Genomic DNA, 24,739 nt, shown 5'->3' on the forward strand with positions numbered 1-24,739 from the left:
GGAAAAACTGATCATTTTTCAATTGACTAAAATGTGCAATAAGTTACTTTATATCTCACTGACAGTGGAAAATGAGCACTTCCTGTGTTTGGGTGGCATTTACAGGGTTGATGAATGACTGTGATTATCTAAGCTTGTTATCTAAAGACATAAAAAGTCTTTTATGATCTTTAATAACTGCGATACGCCACACTAAATGTATACATGTCTATTAAGCAATATAATCATAATGGATGTGAGTCTGGGGTTAAACGGAGGAGGTAAAGATTAAAATTCAACACCACCATGAGCTGTCAATATATTTACAGCCCTCGGGAGATTTTTCATAATCTTGGAAAATGCTTGTCATGGCTAAATCATGCTAATGAGCTCGTTTTAGCTATACTACCCTACCGATTTTGAACGGAAAGCACGCTTCATGCTTCCTTCCCTCACCTCTACATCGTGCTATGTACACACACACACACACACACACACACCGGCGACTCTAAATGTGTGAATATGAGTGTGAATGGTTGTCAGCCTTATAGGATCAATGGTATTGATTGAGGATGGTGGTAAAGTGTGAATTATTGGTCATAAGTACATTTGCCTGCTGTTTCTATAGATGCTGAAGTGAGGATGCTACATTGTCTAAATATTAGCATTAAGCTATTATTAAATCTGCAGGCAAAAGTTGCCAAAAGTGCCGGTTTCTGGCTCGATCGTTATCAACGTAAATTAACAGACTAAGCTAATGAACGGGCGGAATTGACAAACAAGTATGGCTTCAAATGATGCTATTGAACGGTGCATGTATATTATTATTATTATTATTATTTCCAATAGCAACAAAAGTGTGATAATCCGTCCTGTGGTTTTCTGGAGAGTAAATATAATTCCGCTCGATGAGAAGTCAAAAAAGGCCTCACGCTCACAGGATGAAAGAAACATCCAGATTGTGGAGGTATCACACATTGGTGTCTTTTGTGTGGGGCGGGGGTGTACAAAGAAAACCCTCATCAAGGTGACACCCTGCAATTAAACAGCGGGCGGCCTGTCTTTGACGAGCTGTCGTCATAGAGCAGTGTCACAGGTGTACAGGGCAGCTGTAAGTATAATTGCAACAGGCCTCCGGGATGGAGCTGAACCCCATCTCTCGGAGGTGACAGCAGCTTCACTGAAAGCTCCTCTACAAAGGAGACTTGTTGTACATTGACAAATTGTTATAGAGTAGTGGCCAAATTAACAGTGACCTCCTCACTTTGCTGTCTGGTGTGGATGATAATGTGCAAAGTCCTGTCGGGGGAGCGTGCTCAACGCGAAAGATAATCTGTCTATTATGGGAGTTCAACATTAGGACTGAGTGAGTATCAATTAAATCTTCTCCACCGCGGCAAATGGGAAGCATCATTTTTTTTTTTTTTTCCCCGACAGTGATTCAAGCGCGAAGGCCTAATATAGATTTTTCAATGTGAAAACACCAAAAGAGTTAAAACACTCTTACTGTGCAGCAGAGGCCTCCTCTCTAAATTACTATGCTAGAGCTAGATGTGCTTACTAATTGAGTCTGTGCTCTGAGGAACTAATAGAGAGGAGAGAACTGGGGGGGAAGGGGGGGGGGGATTTCTGTTCATAAACAGTGTTTACTTAAAGCACCCCATCGCCTTATTAGTATTAATAGCCGTGACTTCAGAAAGCTCATATTCTGCCATTGGACAGTTTTGTATTATTTATGATTGAAATGAAAGCCTGGGAGTGGGGCAGCCATGGTGGAGCGCTGCATAGCAAACGATGTTGCCTATGCCAGTTTACATAACCACCACTTGGGTAAACAGGGGATTAAGTGCAGCACGGGGCCAGGGAGAGAAAAACGAGAGCAAAATGTTGTATCCACACATTTACCCTATTGGAGGCGAGCTTTTGGAGGAGGCTAGGAGAACGCTGCGGACCTTTTTTGATGCGGCTGGTCTTCATCTGCCAGTCCTTTTGAGCATGAAAGCGCGGTGCGGCGCCGCCTCTCGCCTCCAGTGCAACTTCTGTAACGTTGATCCAAAGAAGCCCGGGTCAAAAGCAGCACGCTGTAAACTTGAGAGCTTCCCCGTGTTAATTAAAGGCGCCATCTGTTAAATTTTATTATTAACGCTATTAGCGCGAGCGTTGGGGCAAACGGATGGGCCTTTCATTTTCTGCTCTACTTAGGGGCAGCAGGGTGGCGTGTCTAGCAAAGAGACCAGCGATGCGGGTTTCGGGAGTTGAGAGCCTCCCCGCTGTGGTGTGTTTGAGCAAGAAACGGAATCTCTACCAGCGCTGCGGCCGTGTTTGTAAGAGCGCTAAAAGAACATCCACAGCGTCTCCCCACTCCAACTTTTGTAGCTGCAAGACACAGAATGGAGCAAATCATCAGCCAAAGTACCACAACATGTACTGAATCAATCTTTATTTATATTAAATTAAAAATATACTTTTGACAGATTCATGTAACAAACATGAGGAACGGCATTTCTATGATATAAAGCTTCGGGTATGGTTTCCAAAGAACGAGAAAGTAAGATAGTGGGGGGGGGGGGCGTGTAGAGGAGTAACCGATGGCGCCTTCTCTCAGTGAGGCCCCCAAAAAGCATGCAATCAGAAAGGTTGTGGGTGAAAAACAGGTTATAGCGTGACTGCTGTGCTCTGCCTTTCATAAAAGAGGAGAAGGACTTGGCTCAGTAATATTTCCAGTAGAGAGGAAGCAGAGAACGGTAACACCGACTCCCGGTCAGTTGGCAGCACTGGTTTTCAGTTGTGTGACAATTGGAAAGAGCGAGAGATAAAGAAAGGAACACAAGGTGCCGATCGCTCGCTCCTGGGTGCGATGTCTTGACTATATCTTGGACGGGGAGGCAAAACAGAGACACCAGGTGAACTCAACAGACTACCCCCCCCCCCCCCCGGACCCACCGGTGTTCACCTGAACTGAAACGGCACATGAGGACAAGCCACAAAGCTCAGGTAAAAGGGCCACCGAACAGAGATTCACATGAGAAAGGGTCAACAAGCAAAGTCCCATTAGTCAAAAGGTACACTGACATAAAGCAAATATGTACGGCTCGTTTTTTTTGTTGTTGTTGTTTTGTTTTTTTTATAAGCAGGAGAAAACAGCAGTAGGGGAAAAGACCATATAAATTCAAAGCATCGCCTCCTTATGTACAAATTCTCCATGTCGCCCATTTCAGCGCTTTATAAAAATACTATTCACATTTGTTGTTGAAATTTGGAGGAAACCCCAGAGATTCTGTACAGGTTTGGTAACTCGAACACAGAAGATGAACGACGTCCAATTAAATGCAATGACTTGTGCAATTAAGATGCGAACAACAACAAACCAAAAAAAAAAAAAAAAAAAATTGCAGCTAGATTGACAAATAATGTACAGTAAGCAACACAATAGTGAATAAAAACATTTATATAGATTCAAGTGTTTCTCCTTGAAGATTCTTGATAATATGGAACACATACATAAACTCAATATTAAAAAGACTATATAGGGTACTGTACACAAATAATCGCATATTTCAGAAACAAGGATTCCCAGTTTGTGCTACTGAATTCAGTAAAAATATGTCACTGTTTCCTCTCATGCTGTCCACTGCTCGGACAGAAATTCAAATATAATATTGTCATCATGAAGAGATACAAAGGTGGAGGGCAGTAAAACACTCACGTTTGGTACCATGCAAAGTGATATTGCACTATACATTATACTCTATCGCCGCCTATGCGGTAGCCGAGGATGAAATATTGAATGATTGACTTGAGGACAACATGGCTACATGCCTCTTCACCTTGGCTTGGAGGAAACAGTAGAAAGTGAGGGTCAGTCTTTAACGCCAGTTGCCGTTTACAGAGAGTGTTTAGGGCCGAGACAAATAGCAGGAGGTAACAAAGCCCAGCATCAAGGCAAAATGTGTTGGAAACAAGAAATGAGACATTAGTCAAGACAGCAAAAATGATGGCTTTCAACAATGGAAAACGATTGTGGTACTTTAAACCCCCCCCCCCAAGGCTGTTTGACGGCAAAACGAGACAGATGTGTTTCTTTCCACCTTTCTAGCTGCGAACTTCCGCTTTTCAATGGATTCAAAAGCGGAGGGTGTCTCGGACCCTCGGCAGCGCTCTCGAGAGCGCTCAGCGTTTCCATCTCTTCTTGATTCAAACACATACTTTGCCAGGGTCCCGCAGAAGAAACCGAAGCAAGTGTCTTTAATTTTACTACCTCTGTCCTTGCTGTTTTTCTCGAAACCCAGATTTGGCGGTCGCATCCACTGCTTAGCATAAACAAGCTCAAACGCCCTATAAATATTTCATATTAATATTGAATGTTGTATCTTTTTCATTGAATTAGAGCTCCAAAAATACTCCTTCATCAAACAGTCATGATATCACCAAAGCAGCATCATCAATAATTTGAAGCCAACAAAAATATGGAAAGGACATCCTTGAAGCTGGTCGATACCACCCAATATGTGCTTTCCCCCCTGAACCCCTGGTCACAGTACCTTCTTTTAACATGTTGAATATTTCGGCAACGAAGGGTGAAAATCCTTTCTTTCTACCCGCAAGTTTGATCAAAGTGCTCTATGGGGAGGACAAGCATGTACAGCTTTGCACGTGCATAGGCGAACACACACTCACACACACTAAAAGACACTAAATAAATAACCTACGCGTGGAAACGGCCCGGACGGAGGTTTGCCACAGCAGAATGATGGGACGCTTTGTCACAGCGGTGTTACGGTGTCACAGACGGGATCTTCGTCACTGAGCTAGGACGTAATTCCAGTGACGTGTTGCCAAACTAAACCGAGGTCGGTGAGCTTCTGTGGCATTGTCCATATGACAGGCGTTTTGCGTGGCTTACGTTAGCGCGCTTAGCAGCACTGACCGGCAGGTTGCCTGCAGAGTCATCAGTAGTGAGGACGAGAACTACTATATCGAGACTGAAGGGGCAATTAGTGCTCGATTGGTGACCTGAAGAGTAAAAGCCCCTGTATGTCTAGATGGATAAGAAGCATACGTGGACGAGTGGCAAGACTGGACTACTGCTCATTAAATCAAGTGTTGGGAAAAGTGCAAAATAACAACTTACTGCTGCACTTGAATAAAAAGAGGACTTTCCCCTATAGATTATGAGCTGGCACATTCCCAAAGCACTGAAAACTCAGTCTACAGTCAACCTTGAAGATAGTATCTGGGAGTGAGAGCTACTTTTATGTATTGTTTTTTCCAGTTATGCTGTAGCACAAAATGTTATTGCCACACATCTTTTGCAGATTATGCAAACTCCGGTTAACCACGGGAGACCAGTTACGTCTCGGCTTCAGTGGGACTTCTTTTAAACCAAAGACATCCGAATTGTAACCCTAAGTGTTGCATTTGCCTGAGTAAATACCAAAACATGGCTCAAAATGCCGTAAGTGGTTTTCACAAGCGGACCGGGGATGGCAAGATTGGACACCATGGTACATTGTTGTGAATGCTTTGCTGAACACTGATTGGCCAAATTTTGCATCTAAGGTTTTCATTGAAAGCTCAGATCATATTACCACAGAGTGGTGAGGCTCTTAAAAAGCCCCCGATTTACAAGGTGCCGCTGATGAATCCACTCAAAATGACCTAAAAAATGGTTGTGATAACACAATTGCGGCAGCAAAAATGTAGCACTGTACATGATGAAGGAAAATTTACTGGAAAACTTCATTATAACACTACCTGCCCCCAACTGTGATAAGGAGTGAATCTGTTGCAAACATTTGTTTAAGTACAACCTAAACAAACTCCAAGACAAACTGTGTCAATTTAGAAGTGCTGACTTTAACCAATTGAGGCTTTTGAATGAAATTGAGATGCAGTGTTTTCTAATTGACAGCAGTGATAAGGCGCAAGTCTTGAGGTCAGACCGCTACTGAGTCTACTGATGCTTACTGAAGGGTTTTGGCTGTCGACCTCGGGCCTCTGTTCCCCCTCGGGGCCAAACTGGCTCGCCAACATGTGAACACACACTACATCCTAATCACGCCGACATAAACACTAGCGCACACGCAAATAGTTTTTACTGGTGCTCCGCTGCTGCTGTCTTGTTGATTCCTCGAGGTCTTCGTTAGGCAGCTTGTATAAACCTCACTTCCCCGTCTCTGTGGGTTTTTTTCCCCTCTGTGTTGCTCGCTCCCTCACTCGATCGTTCTTTTCGGCCACCATTTTGAATTTAGCTGCTTTGTGGCGGAATCACGTTATTCAGCAGATACAGCAATTTCCCCAGCCCAGCTTCCCCCAGTGTCCTGGACACTCTTTACTCATCTAAGTCAGCTTAATGATGCAAATGTGGTGACCTGTTAAAAAAAAACAACATCTTTTCAGAACTGCAACCAGTGTTAATAAAAATGTTTACAGTGTGTTTTTCCCTTATACCCTTGGAAATGTGAGACAGCAGTCAAGCAAAAACAATAAAAACAGCCTGTGTGTTTTTCGGCGAGTCCATGTGTTTGAAAGGGTCACTGTGGTTTTGGCCATCACAGTATCACAGTTACAGTAGAAAAATGAGATGAGTTTCACATATTTGATGGGGAAGGTTGAGAATGATGGAGAACTCAAGAATGTACAGCATAGTCATATAGGCAAAAATATTTCATATGATTAACCAGCTTTCATTGCTCAGTTTTTTTTATGTTCTGGAAGTTGCTTCCCTGGCTAAATATTTTAGTCTTTTTACTTATTTTGCTGTTTGGCCTCACGCTGCGAGATCGATGGATTAACGGAACTAGACATCTGAACACATAAAATGCTGTATCTGCTCCATCTGTTGGCCTATTTCAAACACGCTTAGCAGAACAGTAATAATCCTCAGACCTTTGTACCAGAAAGCAAAATATAATAAAACATATTGTTCATCTCATGATTCTGACACCGCAGAGGCTGGCAGTGAGATATCCGGTCCCTAGTTGAATCCATCTTGTTTGACGCCATCCATAGTGATCTACCTCTCAGTACAGTATGTCCACTGCTATGTGACAGTTGTGTACCTGTTGTCTGCTGAATTATATCAGAACCTTCACATTCCCAGTGACTTGGAGCACAGTCTCTATCTACAGAACAGTAATGGACTGGGTTGAATAAAGGTACGATGCCTCAGTCTGTTGGGCCTGCTTGTTCGGTTCAGTCCACCGCCTTCCGACTTGTCGTTATAGTCTACAGCAGATGGCACATTATTTGGAAAAAGTTGGGGTGGCTCTGATTGTGGCTGCTCACCTCTGTGAGGGACAGTGGAACCGGAGAGGATGCTGGAGTTGAGCGTGGAAAGTTTGTCAAGTGGAACGATCTAAACCACAGTGTTCCTCTGCCGATAGGGTGGAGGTGGCAAGACGGTGCCTGATTTCAGGGAAAACTCCGACATGTATTCAGGGTTTTCAGCTATTGCTGGCCGTATGTGTCCATTCTGTTTGTAGAAGAGCTTGGCATTGGTGGATCCACCTTGGGTGCCATCGAGGGCTGCTTGGTTGGATGATTTGGGAGGCAAGCTGTGCTGCCAGTATTCTGGATTGTCAAAGGTCACCTTCAGCTTCTTCCCACTGGCTTTACCTGACGTTTGTCCTCCATGCTTCAACTTGCTGGCAGGGTGTGTGATGGCGTGGCTCTGGTAGGCTGGAAGGCTCCCATGCCCGATGGTAGCCGAGGTGGCCAGGCCACCCGCTTGGCACACCTGGATTTGGGCAGCAGTTCCTGTTTGGCCCTGAGTGGCAGGGCCTCCGCCTGGATTGCCAGGTTGCCCTGCAGATTTGACAGTGTGATGGGTGTGAAGGATGTGGGTTGGTGGGCCGTGGTGGCAAGGCATGCCAGATGGAGAGGGCTGGGCTGCGGGAAGAGGGTAGTGTGGCAGGCTGGTCTGAATGGTAAGTGGGAGGTGGGAGCCTGCAGTTGTCGCTGAGATGGAAGAAGAAGGCTGGGTTGGGAGGGGCAGACCATTTCTCCTCAGGGCCTCCAGTCCCAGCTCAGCAGGGCTGTGGAAAGTGTTGAGGTACAGTGGTTCATTGATATACTCATCCTCCCCTTTTGGCTGGCTGTTGGGTGTGCTGTGGTACCCCGGGTTGTCCAAGGCGTGGATCTCCCCGTTCTTACGCCGCGTAACAAATGGGTTCTCCTCAATGGGATTCAGGTATTCTGTAGCACCGATCAGAAAAAGGAAAGAGGGTAGGGAAGTGGAGAACAAGAGAAAACGAGTTTATGAGGGCACAGTACAGACAAACAAAAGATTCACAGAAACTCGCTGAAAAGAAAGAAAAGAAATGGAAATTGAAGGGAGTAAGAGAGAAAGATCCCTCGCTAATGAGGAGAAAAGATGGAGATGCAGATGATAATGGTGATAATGGCAGTCACTCAGGACCCGACGGGCAGCTTGCCAGCACGTTTTTGGCACTGAAAACTCCATCTGCTGGGGGTGAAAATGCCAGCAAATGACCCCTCTTCACTAGTTCCAAGCGCTATAATAGTGGGGTGTGAAACCTATTGATTTTGCCCACTCTTCCATTCCTTGACATTGCATCAGATGCATTTCGCTGCAGGCTTTTGTTATATTTTGAGCTGCTCAAAAATCAAAGACGCTAGTGCAAGGGTAGAGCTGATGGACTGAATTATGATCAAAGGCAAAACATGACTCTGTAGTAGTAGCTGACATACGGCGGCGTCGAAGGAAACTCGGTCAGAATTTTAATCAATGGGATAAAATGGTACGAACACACAAAATGAAAGAGGGAATGCATGTATTTATCCTTGTATTCACTTTGTGAGAGAGCAAAACGATGACAGGACAGAGAAGAGGTGGAGAACAATTTTTCTATCCTTTAACTTTCTGTCTCTGTAGAACAGCCTGGATGGTTGAGGCTTTGTTGACCTGCAAGTTTAATTTCTATGGCGCCGTTTTACTCGAATTGTTGTAAACTCACGGGAAACGTAATTTAATGTTGTAAATACAACTCCAAAAATGCACTTATGAATCCTAACTGTATGATGCCCTGTAGCGCTGCCGAGTTTCTACCAGGGCTTATTTAAAGTTCTGTAAAGCAGTTCTGCTTGTTACAGGTGCCCTGTAACAATTAACCTGTCTCAACTCTCCAGTCCAGTCCAGAGGCTACAGCATTTATTTTTAAGTACTTTTTCTGTTTCTTTTAGAGTACCTGAAGAGCTCTTGTCCTTCATGGGGGTCATGTATCCATCCTCATCGGTGTCCCCTCTGGACGTCCGCTCCCCCAGGAAAATGGTGGGATCAGCGCTGTACCTTTGTCCCCCGTTGTCGTCTCCGCCGTTTTGGCTCGGGCTCTTTTTGTGCAGGCTCCCGTTACAACGCTGGTCCTCCTGGGCTGGACCGTGGCTACCTGCGGCTTCCTGGTTCACGCAGGCTTGGGCACCTGCAACTGAACCTTCTGCAGTGTTTGGAACACCGTCTCGATAGCCGAACTGGTTCTGAGAAAAAAAGAGCAAGCAGACGTTACTAAACAAATTGTGCTGTAGGTGGGTCTCGGAAGTCTGAACCATCTTGTGACAGAAGAGCTCAGACACAATTGTTGAGCAAACCAAACTAAACACATCTTTACTTCAGTGGAACTGCAACAAAATAATAAAGCCTGAGTCAGTTTGTGCCAGTTGGATGCAACCTGCGGCAAAAGAAGCGAGACTTTTAACCCGCACAGCTGCCGGTGGAAGGTAAAACTCTCTGATAAAGTTCTGCCGGTGTAGTCATCAGCCTTAAGGGACTGTGAGGGGCAGCCGGGCAGAGCTTCGATTCAAACACCTGATTCTCGTAAGAGGAAAAAAAAAAGCCCCACAAGACAATACACAACATGACATGTGAAGCATAGGTCTTCTTGTGGTGCTGCGTTTGCTTGCCGTAGGCTATTAAACCCAGGCCTACTCCTCTGCACTATTGCCAAGTGCTAGCGCTATGCAGCAGCAATTACAGGAAGCAGAGACACAAAACACGGAAAAAAACAAAAAGGAAACGTCCTGGGGTTATATCTGTCCACCTACTCCCACCGTCTTCCCTCCACTGCAATCATCTCCCCCCTCCCCCAAACTTTTCTGTTCATCCCTTCTTCAAAGACGGTCATTATCAGCTCCTCTTTTCAAGTATGAGCCCAGATTAGATAACCGTCCGTATTGGACTGCGTCTGCGGCAGCACAACCTGAATAACTAACTTCCCCTGGCAAAGTCAGCCAGCCAACGGATTCGAATTAATTCCTTCCCCCCTTTCTGGCCATGTAGGGCCTTTTCACTGCATAATCAAAAGAGTTTCATGATAGGGTTGCTGACCTTGAGCATGCAAAACCCGGGATGGATTAGGTTGGGTTTTTTTTTTTCCAAGAAATGTATGTATGTTTTTGAGGGAACAAAGAGCTGCTGGCAAATGCGTAGGTCAATAAAAAGGCGCCAAAGACGCAGAGCTGTGGGGGCCAGCTGCACGTGGTGCGTGATGCAGAGCACACAGCAGAGCCTGCACTCATTGTCTATTAGTAAATAGCTGTAGCATTTTAAGAGACTATTTGCTTATGGAGCACTGAGTTATGGAACCTGGGGCCTGGTTTAAGCCACATTAGCGGAGGCAAATCATCAGTGTTTTGGGCAGTTCGTAAGCACCTTGAGCATTTAGAGAGGACAGTGATTTGGGCAGCTTTGACCAGAGCCAAGACAACACAACATGTTCGGAGGTAAAATGAAATCAGGGGACAGCGACGCATTACGATACTAACCGTTTTAATTTTAGCGTCATTCGATCCCCAAAGGCTGAATTCACCAAATTTCAACTTGTTTCTTATGGATCTAGCTTAGGGAGGACATTTATATTAATGGCATTAAACTTCCCTCTAACCTTTCTTTGGTAAAATATCTTTGGATTCCACCTGAAAAGTTCAGTGCAGATAACAGCATCTGGAGAACTTTTTTTTCACATGAGATAAAATGAGAATATCGAGTGTTTTAGTTTAGATAATATCATGTGAATTTTTTTTGGAGTATACTGACCAATACTACAACCTCTAGATTAGGAGCAGCTATCTGGCCTAGGTTTTCAGCTAGAAGCAGAGAGATTTTTTTAATTTGATGAAGACTATTCGTATACATATACTATGCAAACTAGAACCTTAGGGAACGACGGCCCTTTAAATGTTTACGTTGAAACTTTTAAAGCATTTTCACACATTCATGGAGACTAAGCCTTACAAAATTATTAAACAGCACTAAGAATTTAAATAACGTGCCGGGTTTTGAACGTGCCCATATACTGTGTCCTTACTCTGTTGGAGTCGACCCGAGACCTGGTTGGGTATGAGGAGGTTGCCACATTGAAACCTCGAGGCACCAGATACTCGTCTGCATCCATCAGGTCATCCAGGTCCTCCTCATCCAGGAGGCTCTGGAAGAACTTGCTGTCATTGGGGCTCGGCAACTTCATGCGATCATCTCCCTAAACAAATTATACACGTCACATAATCAAAATGGGATTTTTTATTTCACTATTTAACAGAAGTTTAGAATGAGATATTATTCAATACACAAATACATTTATTTGTATAGTGCGCGGATGGTGAGCCTCTTCAGGCAAACACACCTGGATCACTAGGTATCGCTGAGGGTCTCGGGCCATTCTGCAGAACTCTGCAGCTAGCTCCTTGAACTTTGGCCGGCTGTCTGCGTCAATCATCCAGCCTTGTGGAGAGAAAGCGGAAAACGAGAAATATAAAGGTGTTTAGACGAGAAAAAAAGTTGACATTTATTTGACATTAGGGATTTTTTTTTAGATGGACATTGGTTTGTGAGCCAGACCGTTAAATTAAAATACAGCCTATTAATTGTTTACCACTGCAGTGTCTTAACCTTTAGCGTGTTTCTTTGCTAGTATACTGTAATCTGTTGCAGACTTATGATGTCATCATTCAGTTTGCTTTGGCCATGTCATTGCTGTCCGTCTCTGGGCTGGATGCAGGAGCACAGTAACAATACCAGTGTACTTTAGGGCTTAAATTGCAAACTATTATGATATTTGGTAAATAATAGTGATGGTTAATAGACAAATGTTTCCTTAAATAAGTGTATTATATTTGTCTTTAGAAGGTTTATTGAAATATTTTCCCGTTTGAAAATTTGTGAAAAATGCCCTAAAAGAACACACTCCCATTAAAAAAAAAAAAAAAAAATCCCATTAAATTGAACATTCGCAAACTTTAGCCTTCATTTTCCCGGGAGAACACCAAATGATGACGCACTGTGTTTATAAAGCTCTATACATTCTGAGTGCTAAGTGCCTTGCTCAAGGGCAACTTGGAAGCAGTTATTAAGGAAAAAGCCCCCATTTTTCTCCCTGAGGACATGTCTGCAGCAAACACCCCCCCCCCCCTCCACAAGTTAAAGCTAAATGCCAGGTGGCTTCTCAGCTTATGATTAGACAGTAAGCACCCGTATTACATATTCTACAAGAGTGATAGATAACGTAGGGCCTTGTTGCCTTGAGCAGCCCTAGAGGGGCTTCAGTGGATCACCAGTAAAATTCACTTGTTTAATTTCACTTTAGTTCAAATTTTAAGTTACCACGGCGACAAAAAAAAATAACTTGTAAAACTGCAACACGTTGGTGCCGCAGTACAATCTCTGGTCCAATGTGTTTCCAACCATTTTTCCCCCTGTCAGCACCACTTTCAATCTAAAACTCTGCAAGTCCCTCATCCTTTCCTCTCGTCATTTTGCCTCTCCGTCTTCGCTTAGCTGATCTCATTTCCGCATCTAGCGCCCCACGCAGGCACATTACCTAAATGAGGAGCAATTACTTCGCCAATCAACCTCTATTTCATCTTTATTGGGGTGGCGCTGAGGCGGCGGGGCACGCTATGTGACAGCACGCCAAATAACAAACAACGGCCCTCAGTCAGCGTGTAATTAGAATTAATGCGGCCTATTGCTGAGCTTCCCTCCGCCTTTCAATGGGGCACCGTGGCCCGATGGCTATTTTGACTCTGTGATTGACCTGCTCCGGCTATTTCTGACCCCGCTTGATTCGGGCGTGTTTGTGTTGTGAGTGTTAGCATCGTGCCACAGTAAACAATGGGCAACATTAAAAAAAAAAGTTTAAGCCTGCAGGCAGTATAAGCTCCTTGGCTTTAACGCTGGATGAAATCGACAGCTTTATATGACATACAGTATAAATCAGCAACGCGTGGGAACTCCCGGGCATTTCTGCTGCTTGTTCTGTTAAGGGAACCCCCTTGACCTCATTATTTATAAAGTTATCGTCTTTGCACGTAGCTGTGGCGGGCGAGATGCAGTAGCTCTGGGGACGTTTGCTTCTTTACCATCATAAGCCATTGGCCTTATGTTTTTATTTGGCAAAAAACAATTAGATATTATGACATTTTGAGTGGATTAACATTTGTGCGAAGGGGATATGTTTTGAAATCAAGCTCCGAGCAGGATCACATCATTCTCCTTCAACACATTTGGCATTTCAAGCACTGCTGTTGTCCTCATCTGGAGCAAATCACAATGAATGCAAAGCAGAAGAAGTTTCAATTCATATCGCCACCAGCAGCAAGTAATAAGAAGTATATTCATAGAGCAGAGAAAATATTTGTACAACAAAAAGACTTGATAATTAAAATGGGAGAAATGCAGCTGCAGGAGAAATGTCAGTATGGAGAAGTTGATGTGATGAAATTTTTATGAGCGTCTCAGCCAATAGCAGAGAACACGGAGTGGAGGAAAAGTCACTAAACCATAGTTGAGTTCAGACAGGGTACTGCGATGACCAGACCGGTGCGGGGAAAGGGATAGCCAAGCAGCCGTTAGCTGGCAGAGCTCAGGGCATAGATTGGCATCTTCATCTGGACCGTTTCCTGGAAGTCTGGGAGGGTGAATCCCTCTGCAGCCATATACACCAGCACTATGGTCTGAGTCAGGCCAAGGGAAGCAGTGCGAGATGGAAAAGACGGGAGAGTTTCGGGAGGATAAAGAGAAGGCGGGATTCTGAACAGGCTGGAGGGTGGCACTAGTAGTCCAGATGGAAGATGGCACAAACGAGGATGTGGGCAAAGTCCCGGGTGAGGATGGGTCTGCACGTTGCAGACTATAAACCAGCATCTCAACACAATTTCATGACAACGCCATCTTCTCTGTCCTTTCGTTCTTAGTCTCTCGTCCTTACCTAACAGCTTCTCTTCTAGCTTTGCATAAAAGCATAAAAGCCCAAAAGCTCAAATCACCTCAGTGGATGAACATTAAAAATCTTAACCCTTTTATTAAACTACAAGTCACCTGTGACGGCCGCAGCAGCGTATAAACACGATTAATAGCAAACTAATATGATTGTGCGCTCAATAACATTCACTGTGTACAAACTCGCTCTGTAACATTATCTTCAACGTTGCCACCTCTATCATCAATATGGGCCCATCATGAGAAAATGTTGTTTCTTGTTCATTGTAATAACTATTTGTGGTTTTCATCATTTCTGGGATTAATTTGGGTCTGTTGTCATTTCACATGACTATTTTGTCATTAATTTCTCCCGTGTTCACATTGTGTCTATTGATTGTCGGATTTTGGTCATTTTCCAGATGTTTGTCTTTTTGTGCCAATTTTTCATGTATTTGTGGTCATTTTGCATTTTCATAACTAACCTCTGTGACTTTCACTCACTTCATACGTGCATGAATCATACCTGCACTTCAGGCGCATCTATCATTCGTGGTCATCAAATACTTAACTGCATTAACCAAAAGTGAGCATTAACATCTGTTTGTTTGAGCTATAAATATAAAATAGCCTCCCAAAGTTATCAGTCCTGGAAAACACTTATTAGCTTCTTGCTAAAGTTAGATAGAAAGATAATTGAACCTCTCATGTACATTTTGAATGTCTTTCATTTGTATTTCTGCACTTTGATAATGTTGCTTTTCCTGCTTTTAGACCAGATCTGGTGCTCCCAGGCTCTTAACCATATGGTGCATACACATGCCTGGTAAATATGTGTGCACAGTATGTGGGGCGTTTGGCCTGAGCATGAGCATGTCTCACATTTGACCATGACCATGTAGACATCTATGGTGCAAATGGGGGGCTGTGGCAGGCGTTCCCCCTTCTCCAGGATGTCTGGGATTTCTCGTGTGGGGATGCCGTCGTATGGCTTGCCTCCGAATGTCATCAGCTCCCAGATGGTGACTCCTGAAGGGATGTTGGATGGAAAAAAAAAAAAAAAAAAGAGAATGAGAGAGAGAGAGGAGGTGAGACAAAGATTCAACAGGGAGGACAACAAGCAGCCAGATAAGGGGGCGTGAATGCAAATAAAGGAGACAGGATTTCAGGCCATTAACTTTGTTTTAAGCAGGAGAAACTGTGACGCCATAAAACATTTAGCACCCACCATAACTCCATACGTCACTCTGATGAGTGAACTTCCTGTAGTGAATACATTCTAGAGCCATCCATTTAATAGGCATCTGTAGAGGTACATAGAGAGATAGATTACATCTGCATTATTAGCCTTACAACTCATATCATATTTCTGTGTTATCATATTTACCCATTACACCTAAATTGCACACAGTTTTCCAATATGATGTTTTGCTAAGAGCTGCTCTCTTTTAACCCTGGATTTGCGAGATATTGGAAAATCGACAGCTCCCTCAACCGTAGTTTTGCTTTGCTTAATCTTACTAAAGTAGTGCGATTGATTAGCTTCGGTCTAACCCAGGGATCATCAATAGAGAGAGGGGCTTTTTCAGATCCGTAATGAGCTTGCGCGGGCTGTTACAGTAATGACAGCAGTAATAGTAGTAGGAGCAAGCCCTTTGACCTACCTAACAACGGCCTCGGCACACGTGGCCATATCCTAACTGTCATATCAATTTCATATTGACTGTAGAGGGGGATTCTTCGCTGTAGAGCCCGGTGAACAAGGCAATTATCTGGCCTTGTTCACACATCATTTAAAATACAACCCCTTCCCTCTGTGTGGGTGCTGATACACACACACACACACACACACACACGCGCACGCTCTTCAGGGAAATGAATAGGAAGACAGGAAATGAAATGCTTCAGGTTGGAAATGTGTTACAGCGCCTCCACTTCCATCTCTGTTGATTTATCTCCCGTGGCGCATCTATTTTTATGGCACACATGTAGATGTGCTGACAACAGCTCTCATTTATCGAGGCATCGGTGAATACCAACATGGAGTCAATCAGTCAGACGGCCGCATCAAACTCGCCCGGTTTATGAAAATGCTTTTGAGAAAATAACAACTCCAACTCAGGATGCAGTGGCCACCTTCAGGCCTCCAGCTGAATAGATGCGGCAGTGAACAAGCCAATTTAATAAAGGGAGTTGATCAGGACAATTTGCATAGTAAGTCTCAAGCGGGGGAAAGAGAAGGGGCTTCTGATTAATGTAGCCTGGATCCCCAAACAAAACACACTGATGGAAAGTGTGGCTTTGTTATTTGTGTGGATGAAGTGGTTCTAAATTGTCTTTTCCTCAAACAAAGTTCAGCAGAGTTTGCCTGACAGAAAGGAGTTTCGCAGGGCTGAAACTGGGAAAAATGGTTCCCGGTGACGCAGCCAAAACATTTCTCGATGTTTTTCTCACGGCATATATTCTAATCACAAACAGTGTTTTAGTTTTAGTTTGCCCTAAATTATTCACAACGTTGAATTCAGGCTGACAGTCTGTGTCCACACTAAGCTAAATTCGAAAGTGTCACTCATGTGCGAAGATGTGTGTCGTCACCTGCACTTCTTAAAGAAACATGCACGTCTCCACTTACACCAACCTTGCCCCCATCTGCGTTGTACTCTTTTTCATCGCCGTCCAGCAGCCGTGCCAGTCCGAAGTCGGTTATTTTGATGTGATTGGGTGACTTCACCAGCACGTTTCGGGCGGCCAGGTCCCTGTGGACGAGCCTCCTTTCTTCCAGGTACATCATCCCCTGAGAGAAGGGGAAGAAAACATCACCGTGTTAGATTTCATGATCCAACCACTCTGAGATCGCTTGTGCGGTGAATGTCAGCACTCGCATAAAATTATTGTCAGAATTGTCATCGTCTTTAGGCATTTAGATCCAACCTTTCATCATTTTCATACCTCATTTACACAACCACATACAGTAAGTATGTGGACAGTTCTGCAGGCTCTGTGCTTCAGCACATTTCATTTGAAATAAAATAATGGATACTACAATAAAAAAAATGAGTGGGTTCACATAGAAAGAACAGTGTGGGAGATGTGGAAGTGTCCATATACCCATAGTGTGGACTCTATGTGACTCTGAAAGACTTTGCAACTTTTACAGCATTGCAGAGGTGTCAGAGACTCAGACATTTGACGAGCGACACATACAGGAGAAGAGCCTCCTGAATCAGAATTCCAAGAACAAAACCTCCACATTTCTCAGTTTCTAGGGCTTTTGAGATGCAGTTACCGCACGTCACATCAACACGCATTCGCAGGATCCAGTAAACATTAACCAAAATGGAGGAAAGCTTCACATTTTTGCCACGCTTGATCTTTTGATCTCAGCACATTTATGCATGGTAAGTGTTAACACGCGTATTTGAAATGTCGCTCTGCTGCTTTTGAAAAGCTGGCCCAAGCCGCCGGCAGAAAGCTAAAGCAGGTACGAGCTCTGTGGGCACTGTGTCTTAATGTGTGCAACATCAATGTCGGCCTCTCGTAAAGTGTCCAACTCGACTGTAATCTTGTTCGAGACCGTGTGTCTGACGTTCCTCCTCCATGTTACTGATAATTAGGGCCATTTTCAAGGAGGCTAGACGGGGAGAACAATGGCTGTCCTTCCGGTTTGTTAGCGTTGATTATGAACACCCGATGAGCAAAGCAAGATTGGGGCCAAAAAAACAAAAAAACAAAGCCTTGAGCAGAGTGAATGGCAACTTTGCTTTGCAGCCGTCTCCATCCAGCCCAAGACGGGACTTCACAAAAACCTATTTGCAGACATGCGAGTGCTCACACACATACACGCTCGCAAACTCACACCACGTGAGCGTGACAAACAAGACTTAGTACCTCCTTCTACAAGTAGTAGAAAAACACTCACTGTCTCACAAACACACAAATCGCACGTCACCATTTCTTTCACAGATGCACGGGCACACTGGCCCGGCACACTGGCCCACTCCTCGGCGTCTCCTGTGGCTCGCCGTTAGAGAAATAGCCGGATGAGCAGACAGACAGGCAAGGCTGGGCCGATTTGAAGTGCATTAGACTGGATGTTAAACAAGTGGATGCCACTTTGCAGGCGGATCAATAAAAAAACACCTTGGTGCTCGGCAGACAATGAAAATGTTCAACCAAGGCCCAAAGCTTCTGTTAGCGCAAGATAATCATTGTCCATTTGAAGTACTTTTAAGTATTAGTAAGGGGTGGGGGTGGGGGGGGTGCGCATCATATCGAGGCACGCTGTGTTGAACTGCTCGTCATAGCGTGCCGCCTCGCGCCGCCTCGTCCCAGATGAATGTGAGGATAAATCGATGGTGCCGCTGGCTGAGCCCTCATCCATCATCTGCTGGCCTTGTGCAGACAGACGCATAGACACACGCGCACACTCGCGTGCCCCCAGACGGGGACCACCCAGAGACCACCTATACACAGTAGCAAGACACATTTCACTGAGCATACTTGGTGACTTTTGCAATATTTCTGTCTGTCAAGTCTGTTTGCTGGTCTCTCAGCCTTGTTCTCTTTTATCTAACAGCTCGGGACACGTCCTGCTTCCCTATTCTGTATTGTCCTTTCTACTTTCTACCGTGATGCTTTTCTCACTGATGTGAAGACTATGTGCTGGGACAAGGCCCAGAACACCCCCTTTTACTAAAAGTGTATTTAAAATAGATTACTTCTGGGGGCTCGAGGCAGGCAATCAATAACAATGCTGATTACAATAAGCCTGAAGACGGCTGTGCCACGCAATATTTATCCCCAATGTCGACGTCGAGACGAATTAGGAATCAATGGCCCACATAGTCCATTAATACACTTCGACTCAAAGTGACGGGGCAATGAGGGGAGGCCATTGCACTGACAGTGGAGAATGTACAACAGCTCAAGGAGCCAATTAATTTTCAGCCACTCCGGTAAACATCGGCGTCCCGGTGGAGGATGTAGGGGCAGGTTGGGTTTTGAGGTTGAGAGGGTGCCACTGATTGTTTTGCTTTAACATTGTTCAAGAGTAACATCCCCGGAGTCCTGAGATCCATAAAAATTGAAGTGCTACTGGATCATTTGTTATTATATATAAGATCATAAAAGAACTTGTTGGTTGAACCCAAGTTGTTACATTTTTATGAGAACACACTGACAGAGCACAGTTCTCTGGGTTATTTGCTCTGAAGCCTTCACAACAATGGACAAAATTAAGGGAGGAATTTGGTCGGTTTCTAACTCTACAGATACTTAAATCTTCTCATGGCTGATTGTAAGCCAGCAGCCTGGATTAGCTTGCTCGTCTGTGCCGTAGATGTTCGTCGGCCCTTCATGGTTCAAAGAAATGCCGATTCGGGGCATGTGGGAGAGGTCAAGATGGTCCCCGCCACTGATTCCCTATTCATCTTTATATGGATTGTAGACAAACTGAAATTTGTGAATTTCTTTTGATTCCAAGTGGCCAAGTACACGATGCTGCTTTCATAACCCAACGCTAAAAACTAACATACATGTGGAAAATTATAAATAGATGCATGAGTAATATCATTTATGTACATGTCTGATGCTGACTTGTGTCCAATCCTTTCTGAAGAGATTGCAGGTCTGCAGACAATAACAATCCCCATGAAAGGCTCATATCAGAGCCTTTAAGCACTTGCTGAATTTGCAGCGAGACACATCTAAGCCCTTGTGGACTTAGCAGAAGTGTCTGTGTCACCGTGAGACTCAACAATGAGGGTCTAACATACAACCTCGCAGAAAGTGACTTGGGAAAGGAAAAAAAAAAAAAAGGGTGACCGTAACCGTGCACAGACTTCAAGGGCACATCCAGTTACAACCACTCAGAGAGTTATTAATGCAAAACGTTGCTTTTTGTACACGGCGGGAAAAGAAAGAGCTCCAGATGATTTTGAAATCGAGTTAAAATGTCAGGATTTTGTTGGGAACCTAATGAAATCATCAGCTCTAAAAAAAAAAAAGGCTCAGTTATTTATATTTAACTTCTGTCACAGTGACGGAGCAAAATTTCAGTGTTTATGTCGACACGAGGTCAGAAGCAGCCAAACGGTCACTGTCAACAACAGCAACAGCTTAAATACATTCAGCCAGCTCAGGGAAGGCCTCCGTTTCCAGACAACATGCACTTGACCCTTATATGAAAGGTCGTGCAAAGCATTTTCCCCCCAGCAGCATTTCCCAGCTCTCACAGCACACAGAGAGCTTTGCAAACCACATGCTACACTGGAGCACTAAGGTTAAGGACCCACCAGCTCTGTTGCAAATTCCAAATGACACTGGGGTTATGCTTTAAGCCCTTAAAGTATGAAGTGCTTCTATAGTGGTTTGAAATATTAAAACATTTTTTGGGCCGAAATATTATACTTCACGAAAGTTTTCAATTGCTGTTTAGCTAAGGCCATTGGAGCAGGCAGAATGGGCTTGAGGGCAAGGCAGCTGTGCTGCCACCCGCTGTGCTAGACCGTGAATGCGCCACAGAGGTTCGACAGAGACAAAACATCAGCAATTCCAGTTGATTAAACTATTAGGGCCAGCACATCCTAAAAGCAAACAGGAAATGATCAACTGCATAATAATTTGAACACACTTTGGAGAGCGTGGATGCTGTGGTTATATTATACCACTGACCTGCTTTGTTCCCATAGCTTTTGAAGCGGAATAATATGTAAGAAATAAGGCCTGGAATGGTTCATTTCCTCTGCAAGGATGTGGTTTGTTGCGAGTAGTCTTTATAGTTTATCCTCCTCTGACTCAACGATGGCTCCTTGGCAAGATAAAATCTCTCTTTTTTTTTTTTTAACAACACCGAAGGCCCGTTTTCATCTCTGCAGAGTCCTGAATTGTTTACAGAGGCACAAAGTTTTTCTAAAGCGCGCCGCAGACGAGGTCAGGGCTGGTCCGCGACCCATCTGCACCCTCACTCTTGCGGGAAGAAAAGAAAGACTAAAGATCTGAGTCTTCAGTAATGGAGAGAAAACAAGAGGATGAAACCAGGCATGATGAAGGGGAGTGGAGTAGTGTGGAACTGCAGGGAGCGGTACACCTCAGCGGGGGGAGAAAAAATGCTGCGGAATAAAAGATGCTGGGCATAAAGGAGAGCAGTTGGAAGGTAAGTGGAGGATGAGGATGGACATAATGGACTGCAGCAGGTAATAAATTCAACTCAGGTCTTTAGTGCGTACAATATTTGTCTGAAGAACTACCAACACGAGCCGTGCACTAACATGAAATACTTGCAGAATTTATCCAGTATGACTTTTCATATTTGTTGCCAGGCAACATGTTCTTTCAAGAAGCTGTGGGAACCATGTCTGGTGAAATAGTTTAAATGATACAACCCTTGCGCACAAATGCGTGCACAGTAACCACACGCTACCCTATAGTTGGGAACTGGTGTCAAGAAAAAAGCTTGAAAAAAGGCAGCATAGTCTTTTTTTCTTTTTTTTTTCTGAAAGGGACTAGAGGATGAGGTGCCTGTTTCCAGGGGGAGTGATAAGAGTGCCCCGTGCAGTGCACCACCAGCACCCCCACCGCAGACCCTACTGGCCCACCTAATGGCTGAAGAGGCAGCAACAATGTCAGCAATATGGGACTGTCCGCACGCTGAGAACTGGGACCAGTGCGATAAGGAGCGCGCACAATGGGTATGCTCAGGTGGCGCAGGTGGTCGTCTGTCATGGGCTGTGTGCTGTGCGGGAGATAGAATGGACGGCGATCCCACAGAGCTGGCACTCGTGTGTGTGTGTGGGAGAAAGGGAGGGGGAAAAAAATAAGGGGCGAGAATGAGCCAGTCAATGTGCACATGTGCCTCCATTTAATCATTTGTACATTCACGTGAGCACATCAATTCACAAATTTCCCTCTGAAACGCCGTTAGCCAAAGAGATTTCTAAAGCACTTTGCAGAACCTGGTTAAGCGCACAGCAAATGGCAAAGATGCGGGGGGGGGGGGGTTTGGATAATGTGCTAAGATAGTGCACTGTTTGAATTATTACCCCAAAAGCCACCGAGCTTCAGACTGCGTCGGCGGATGATTTGTATGGTTAATGAACGATCGAGGTGGATGTGACATAATGCGACATATATAAGGGCAACCCAACGATGGTCGCGGTGCTGGCCCATTTACTTTGCATTCAGCCATTGTAGAACCACAGTGCATCTATCAACCTGATCTGAGCAAGGTGTGTGTGTGTGTGTGTGTGAGGACGTGGGCCTCTTTCAGTGCAGGCCAAGGTGTGTGTACACACTGAGGGATTCGAAGGGGGGTGAGACGAAGCATGTCACAGCCAGAGAGGGTGAAATTCCCTCAGCGGGAGTGGATTTCAAAAAACAATGTTGGAACTTATCGGTGCTTGATATCTTCCTGCTTCCATTCTTAATCATATCCATCTCCAGAGAGAGAAGCAAATGTAAAATTATCTAAGCTCTGCCGCCGTGATCTCGACTCCCCTGTGGGCTGGAAAGATCCCTCCAAAATGTCACGGTGCAGGCAATAAAAGACCGCTGCTGGCAAATTTACATGAGCAAATGTCAATAATTTTTTTTTTTTCTGCTGCAGAGGAATTAGGAAAAAAAAGGGGGGGGAAACAGCAACTTTTTAGATCAGTGAGATACATTTGAGCATTAACATGCAGCTGCAAGAAGAAAAGAAAAAACACTCTTTGCTATCAAATCTATAATTAGCTGCAACAAAAAAGATGACATTTTGCAGCCAACGTGGTTAAATGTCTGCGCTCGGCGATGGCGCCGTGTGTCAATTAACAGAGAGCTCGAGTTGGGATTCAGTCACGGCGTCCTTTGGGCAGCCGTGCGGACGGTAATGACGGGTTTCGTGGACGGCTCTTAAGCCTCTGTGCCCACCAGGTGAGGGAGGAAGAGGAAGAGTAAGGGGCATCTGATCTTGAATCGACTTGAGCGCCACGCTGCAGTTGTGCACTCACTCAACCGTCACAATGATGCCTATAATTTGCTGTGACACTGAGAAGTTGTAATTTTTAATCACGGTGAATAATTACACCGCTGAGAGGCCGTCAAGACTTGTCCCGATGGGACCTGCCCACCGGCGACACCTGCTGTGCTCCTGAAACGAACACACACTGTACACGTGTGAACGTAAGTATGTGAATGCACGTAATAGAATGTGTGATTGCACACGAACAGGAACACAACCACCTAACAAAATGCTATTATTCCCCCCCCTCCCGCATCCTGTTTTTTTTTTTTTTTTTTGTTTGTTTGTAATAAGTGTGAAATGAAATGAATGAAGACTGGATTGCACAAAACTGATTTGTATCAGCACCTTGCTGAAATTTATCAGTGCTTGATAATAAAAGGAAAAAAAAGGTGTTTTTTTTTTTTTTTTTGCAGGATCTTGAAAAACAGTGGTCCGCGAGAAGATGTGGGAGAATCCCCAGAATTTCCGCCTTGGCCGCTTATCCACATGCGTGCATATGCCTGTGTCTAATGAGTAAGAGATGTGCATAGGGAGAGGTGACCGATCCAATCAGGCCTTCCTAGCTGCTGGATCTGGCAGTCAAATCCCCCCCCTCACGCATCCTTGAGCACTGCTGATCCTTACAGATAATTAGAAAGACCCGGGGGCTTATACCGCCATCGCCCGGTCTCCTCATCACTCCTTCCTCCTCGGCCAGAGCCCTGTTTATTCGTTTTGTTGCATCAGCAGGAACCCCTCTGGGGACTGGTCTCTCTGTGTGTGTGTGTGTGTGTGTGTGTGTGTGAGAATGCATTTGCCTTGGAGGAAGTGGAAAACTGCTCTGGGTGCACATTAATTGTTTTTGTTGTGTTGTTCTTGTAGGAGATGGAGGAGAGTATGGGTCACACTGTTTCGTAATCATAGCATGATGTGAAAAGCTTGCGAAGAGATGCAAAGAAATCTGGGACTGCATTATTAAAAGAGCCCCGGGGAAATAAAGTGCTGAACATGAATCGCTGTATAGCCTGCTGACAGTATTAAGTTCACTATAACTTAGTATCTTGTGTAGTTAATGTGTTTTAGTAAATAGATTGTAATGTAATAAATAAAATATACAGAGTGACAGTGAACACATCAATCTTTCATTATATAACTGATGTTTAACATTTTAAAGTGTTTTTCTGCCAGTTTATGTTCCCAATTGGAGTTCGGCACAGCAACTCATCATATCTGAATCCACTAAAACAATCTGAACGTAACACTTACTAGCTTTTTCTAGACAGTTCCACCCAAATCATGTAGAGTGCTCATGAAAATGTTGGCTCAGATGTTTAGCATCAGTTAAAAAGCTACACGGGGAAGATAAATAAACTCGGGAAAAACTAAGTCAGCAAGTGGATCTTGAGTTGGATGTTCCTGTCAAACTACAATCACCAAGATGGGATCAAACTCCAAGTAAACCCACTGTAGACAAGATGGCTTCATGTCAACTAAACAATCTTAAACCACCGTGAGATGGCTGGAAGCTCTTGAATGAAAATTGTGTGTCTTATCTGTTTTTTCCAACTTCAAAA

At 44.4% G+C, this 24,739-nt stretch overlaps 1 protein-coding gene across 4 annotated transcripts in view; it reads right to left on the bottom strand.

The window, feature by feature from the left end:
* Nucleotides 1-3,411: 3,411 nt before the first annotated feature.
* The window catches only part of LOC137125707 (receptor tyrosine-protein kinase erbB-4-like), a 207,808-nt gene continuing 186,480 nt past the window's right edge, over nucleotides 3,412-24,739 (bottom strand). For 3 of the 4 annotated variants that reach the window (XM_067501591.1, XM_067501590.1, XM_067501594.1), the window contains exons 21-27: nucleotides 16,821-16,982; nucleotides 15,417-15,492; nucleotides 15,071-15,217; nucleotides 11,616-11,713; nucleotides 11,301-11,471; nucleotides 9,189-9,474; nucleotides 3,412-8,175 (exon numbers count right to left, since the gene is read on the bottom strand). In XM_067501591.1, the coding sequence (XP_067357692.1) occupies nucleotides 7,337-8,175; nucleotides 9,189-9,474; nucleotides 11,301-11,471; nucleotides 11,616-11,713; nucleotides 15,071-15,217; nucleotides 15,417-15,492; nucleotides 16,821-16,982 (1,779 nt within the window). In that variant the 3' untranslated portion in view covers nucleotides 3,412-7,336. The remainder of the gene's footprint in view (nucleotides 8,176-9,188; nucleotides 9,475-11,300; nucleotides 11,472-11,615; nucleotides 11,714-15,070; nucleotides 15,218-15,416; nucleotides 15,493-16,820; nucleotides 16,983-24,739) is intronic. The other variant, XM_067501592.1, reaches the window with a different exon arrangement.

The sequence above is a fragment of the Channa argus genome, chromosome 4 (assembly GCF_033026475.1).
Source record: "Channa argus isolate prfri chromosome 4, Channa argus male v1.0, whole genome shotgun sequence".
Lineage (NCBI taxonomy): Eukaryota > Metazoa > Chordata > Actinopteri > Anabantiformes > Channidae > Channa > Channa argus.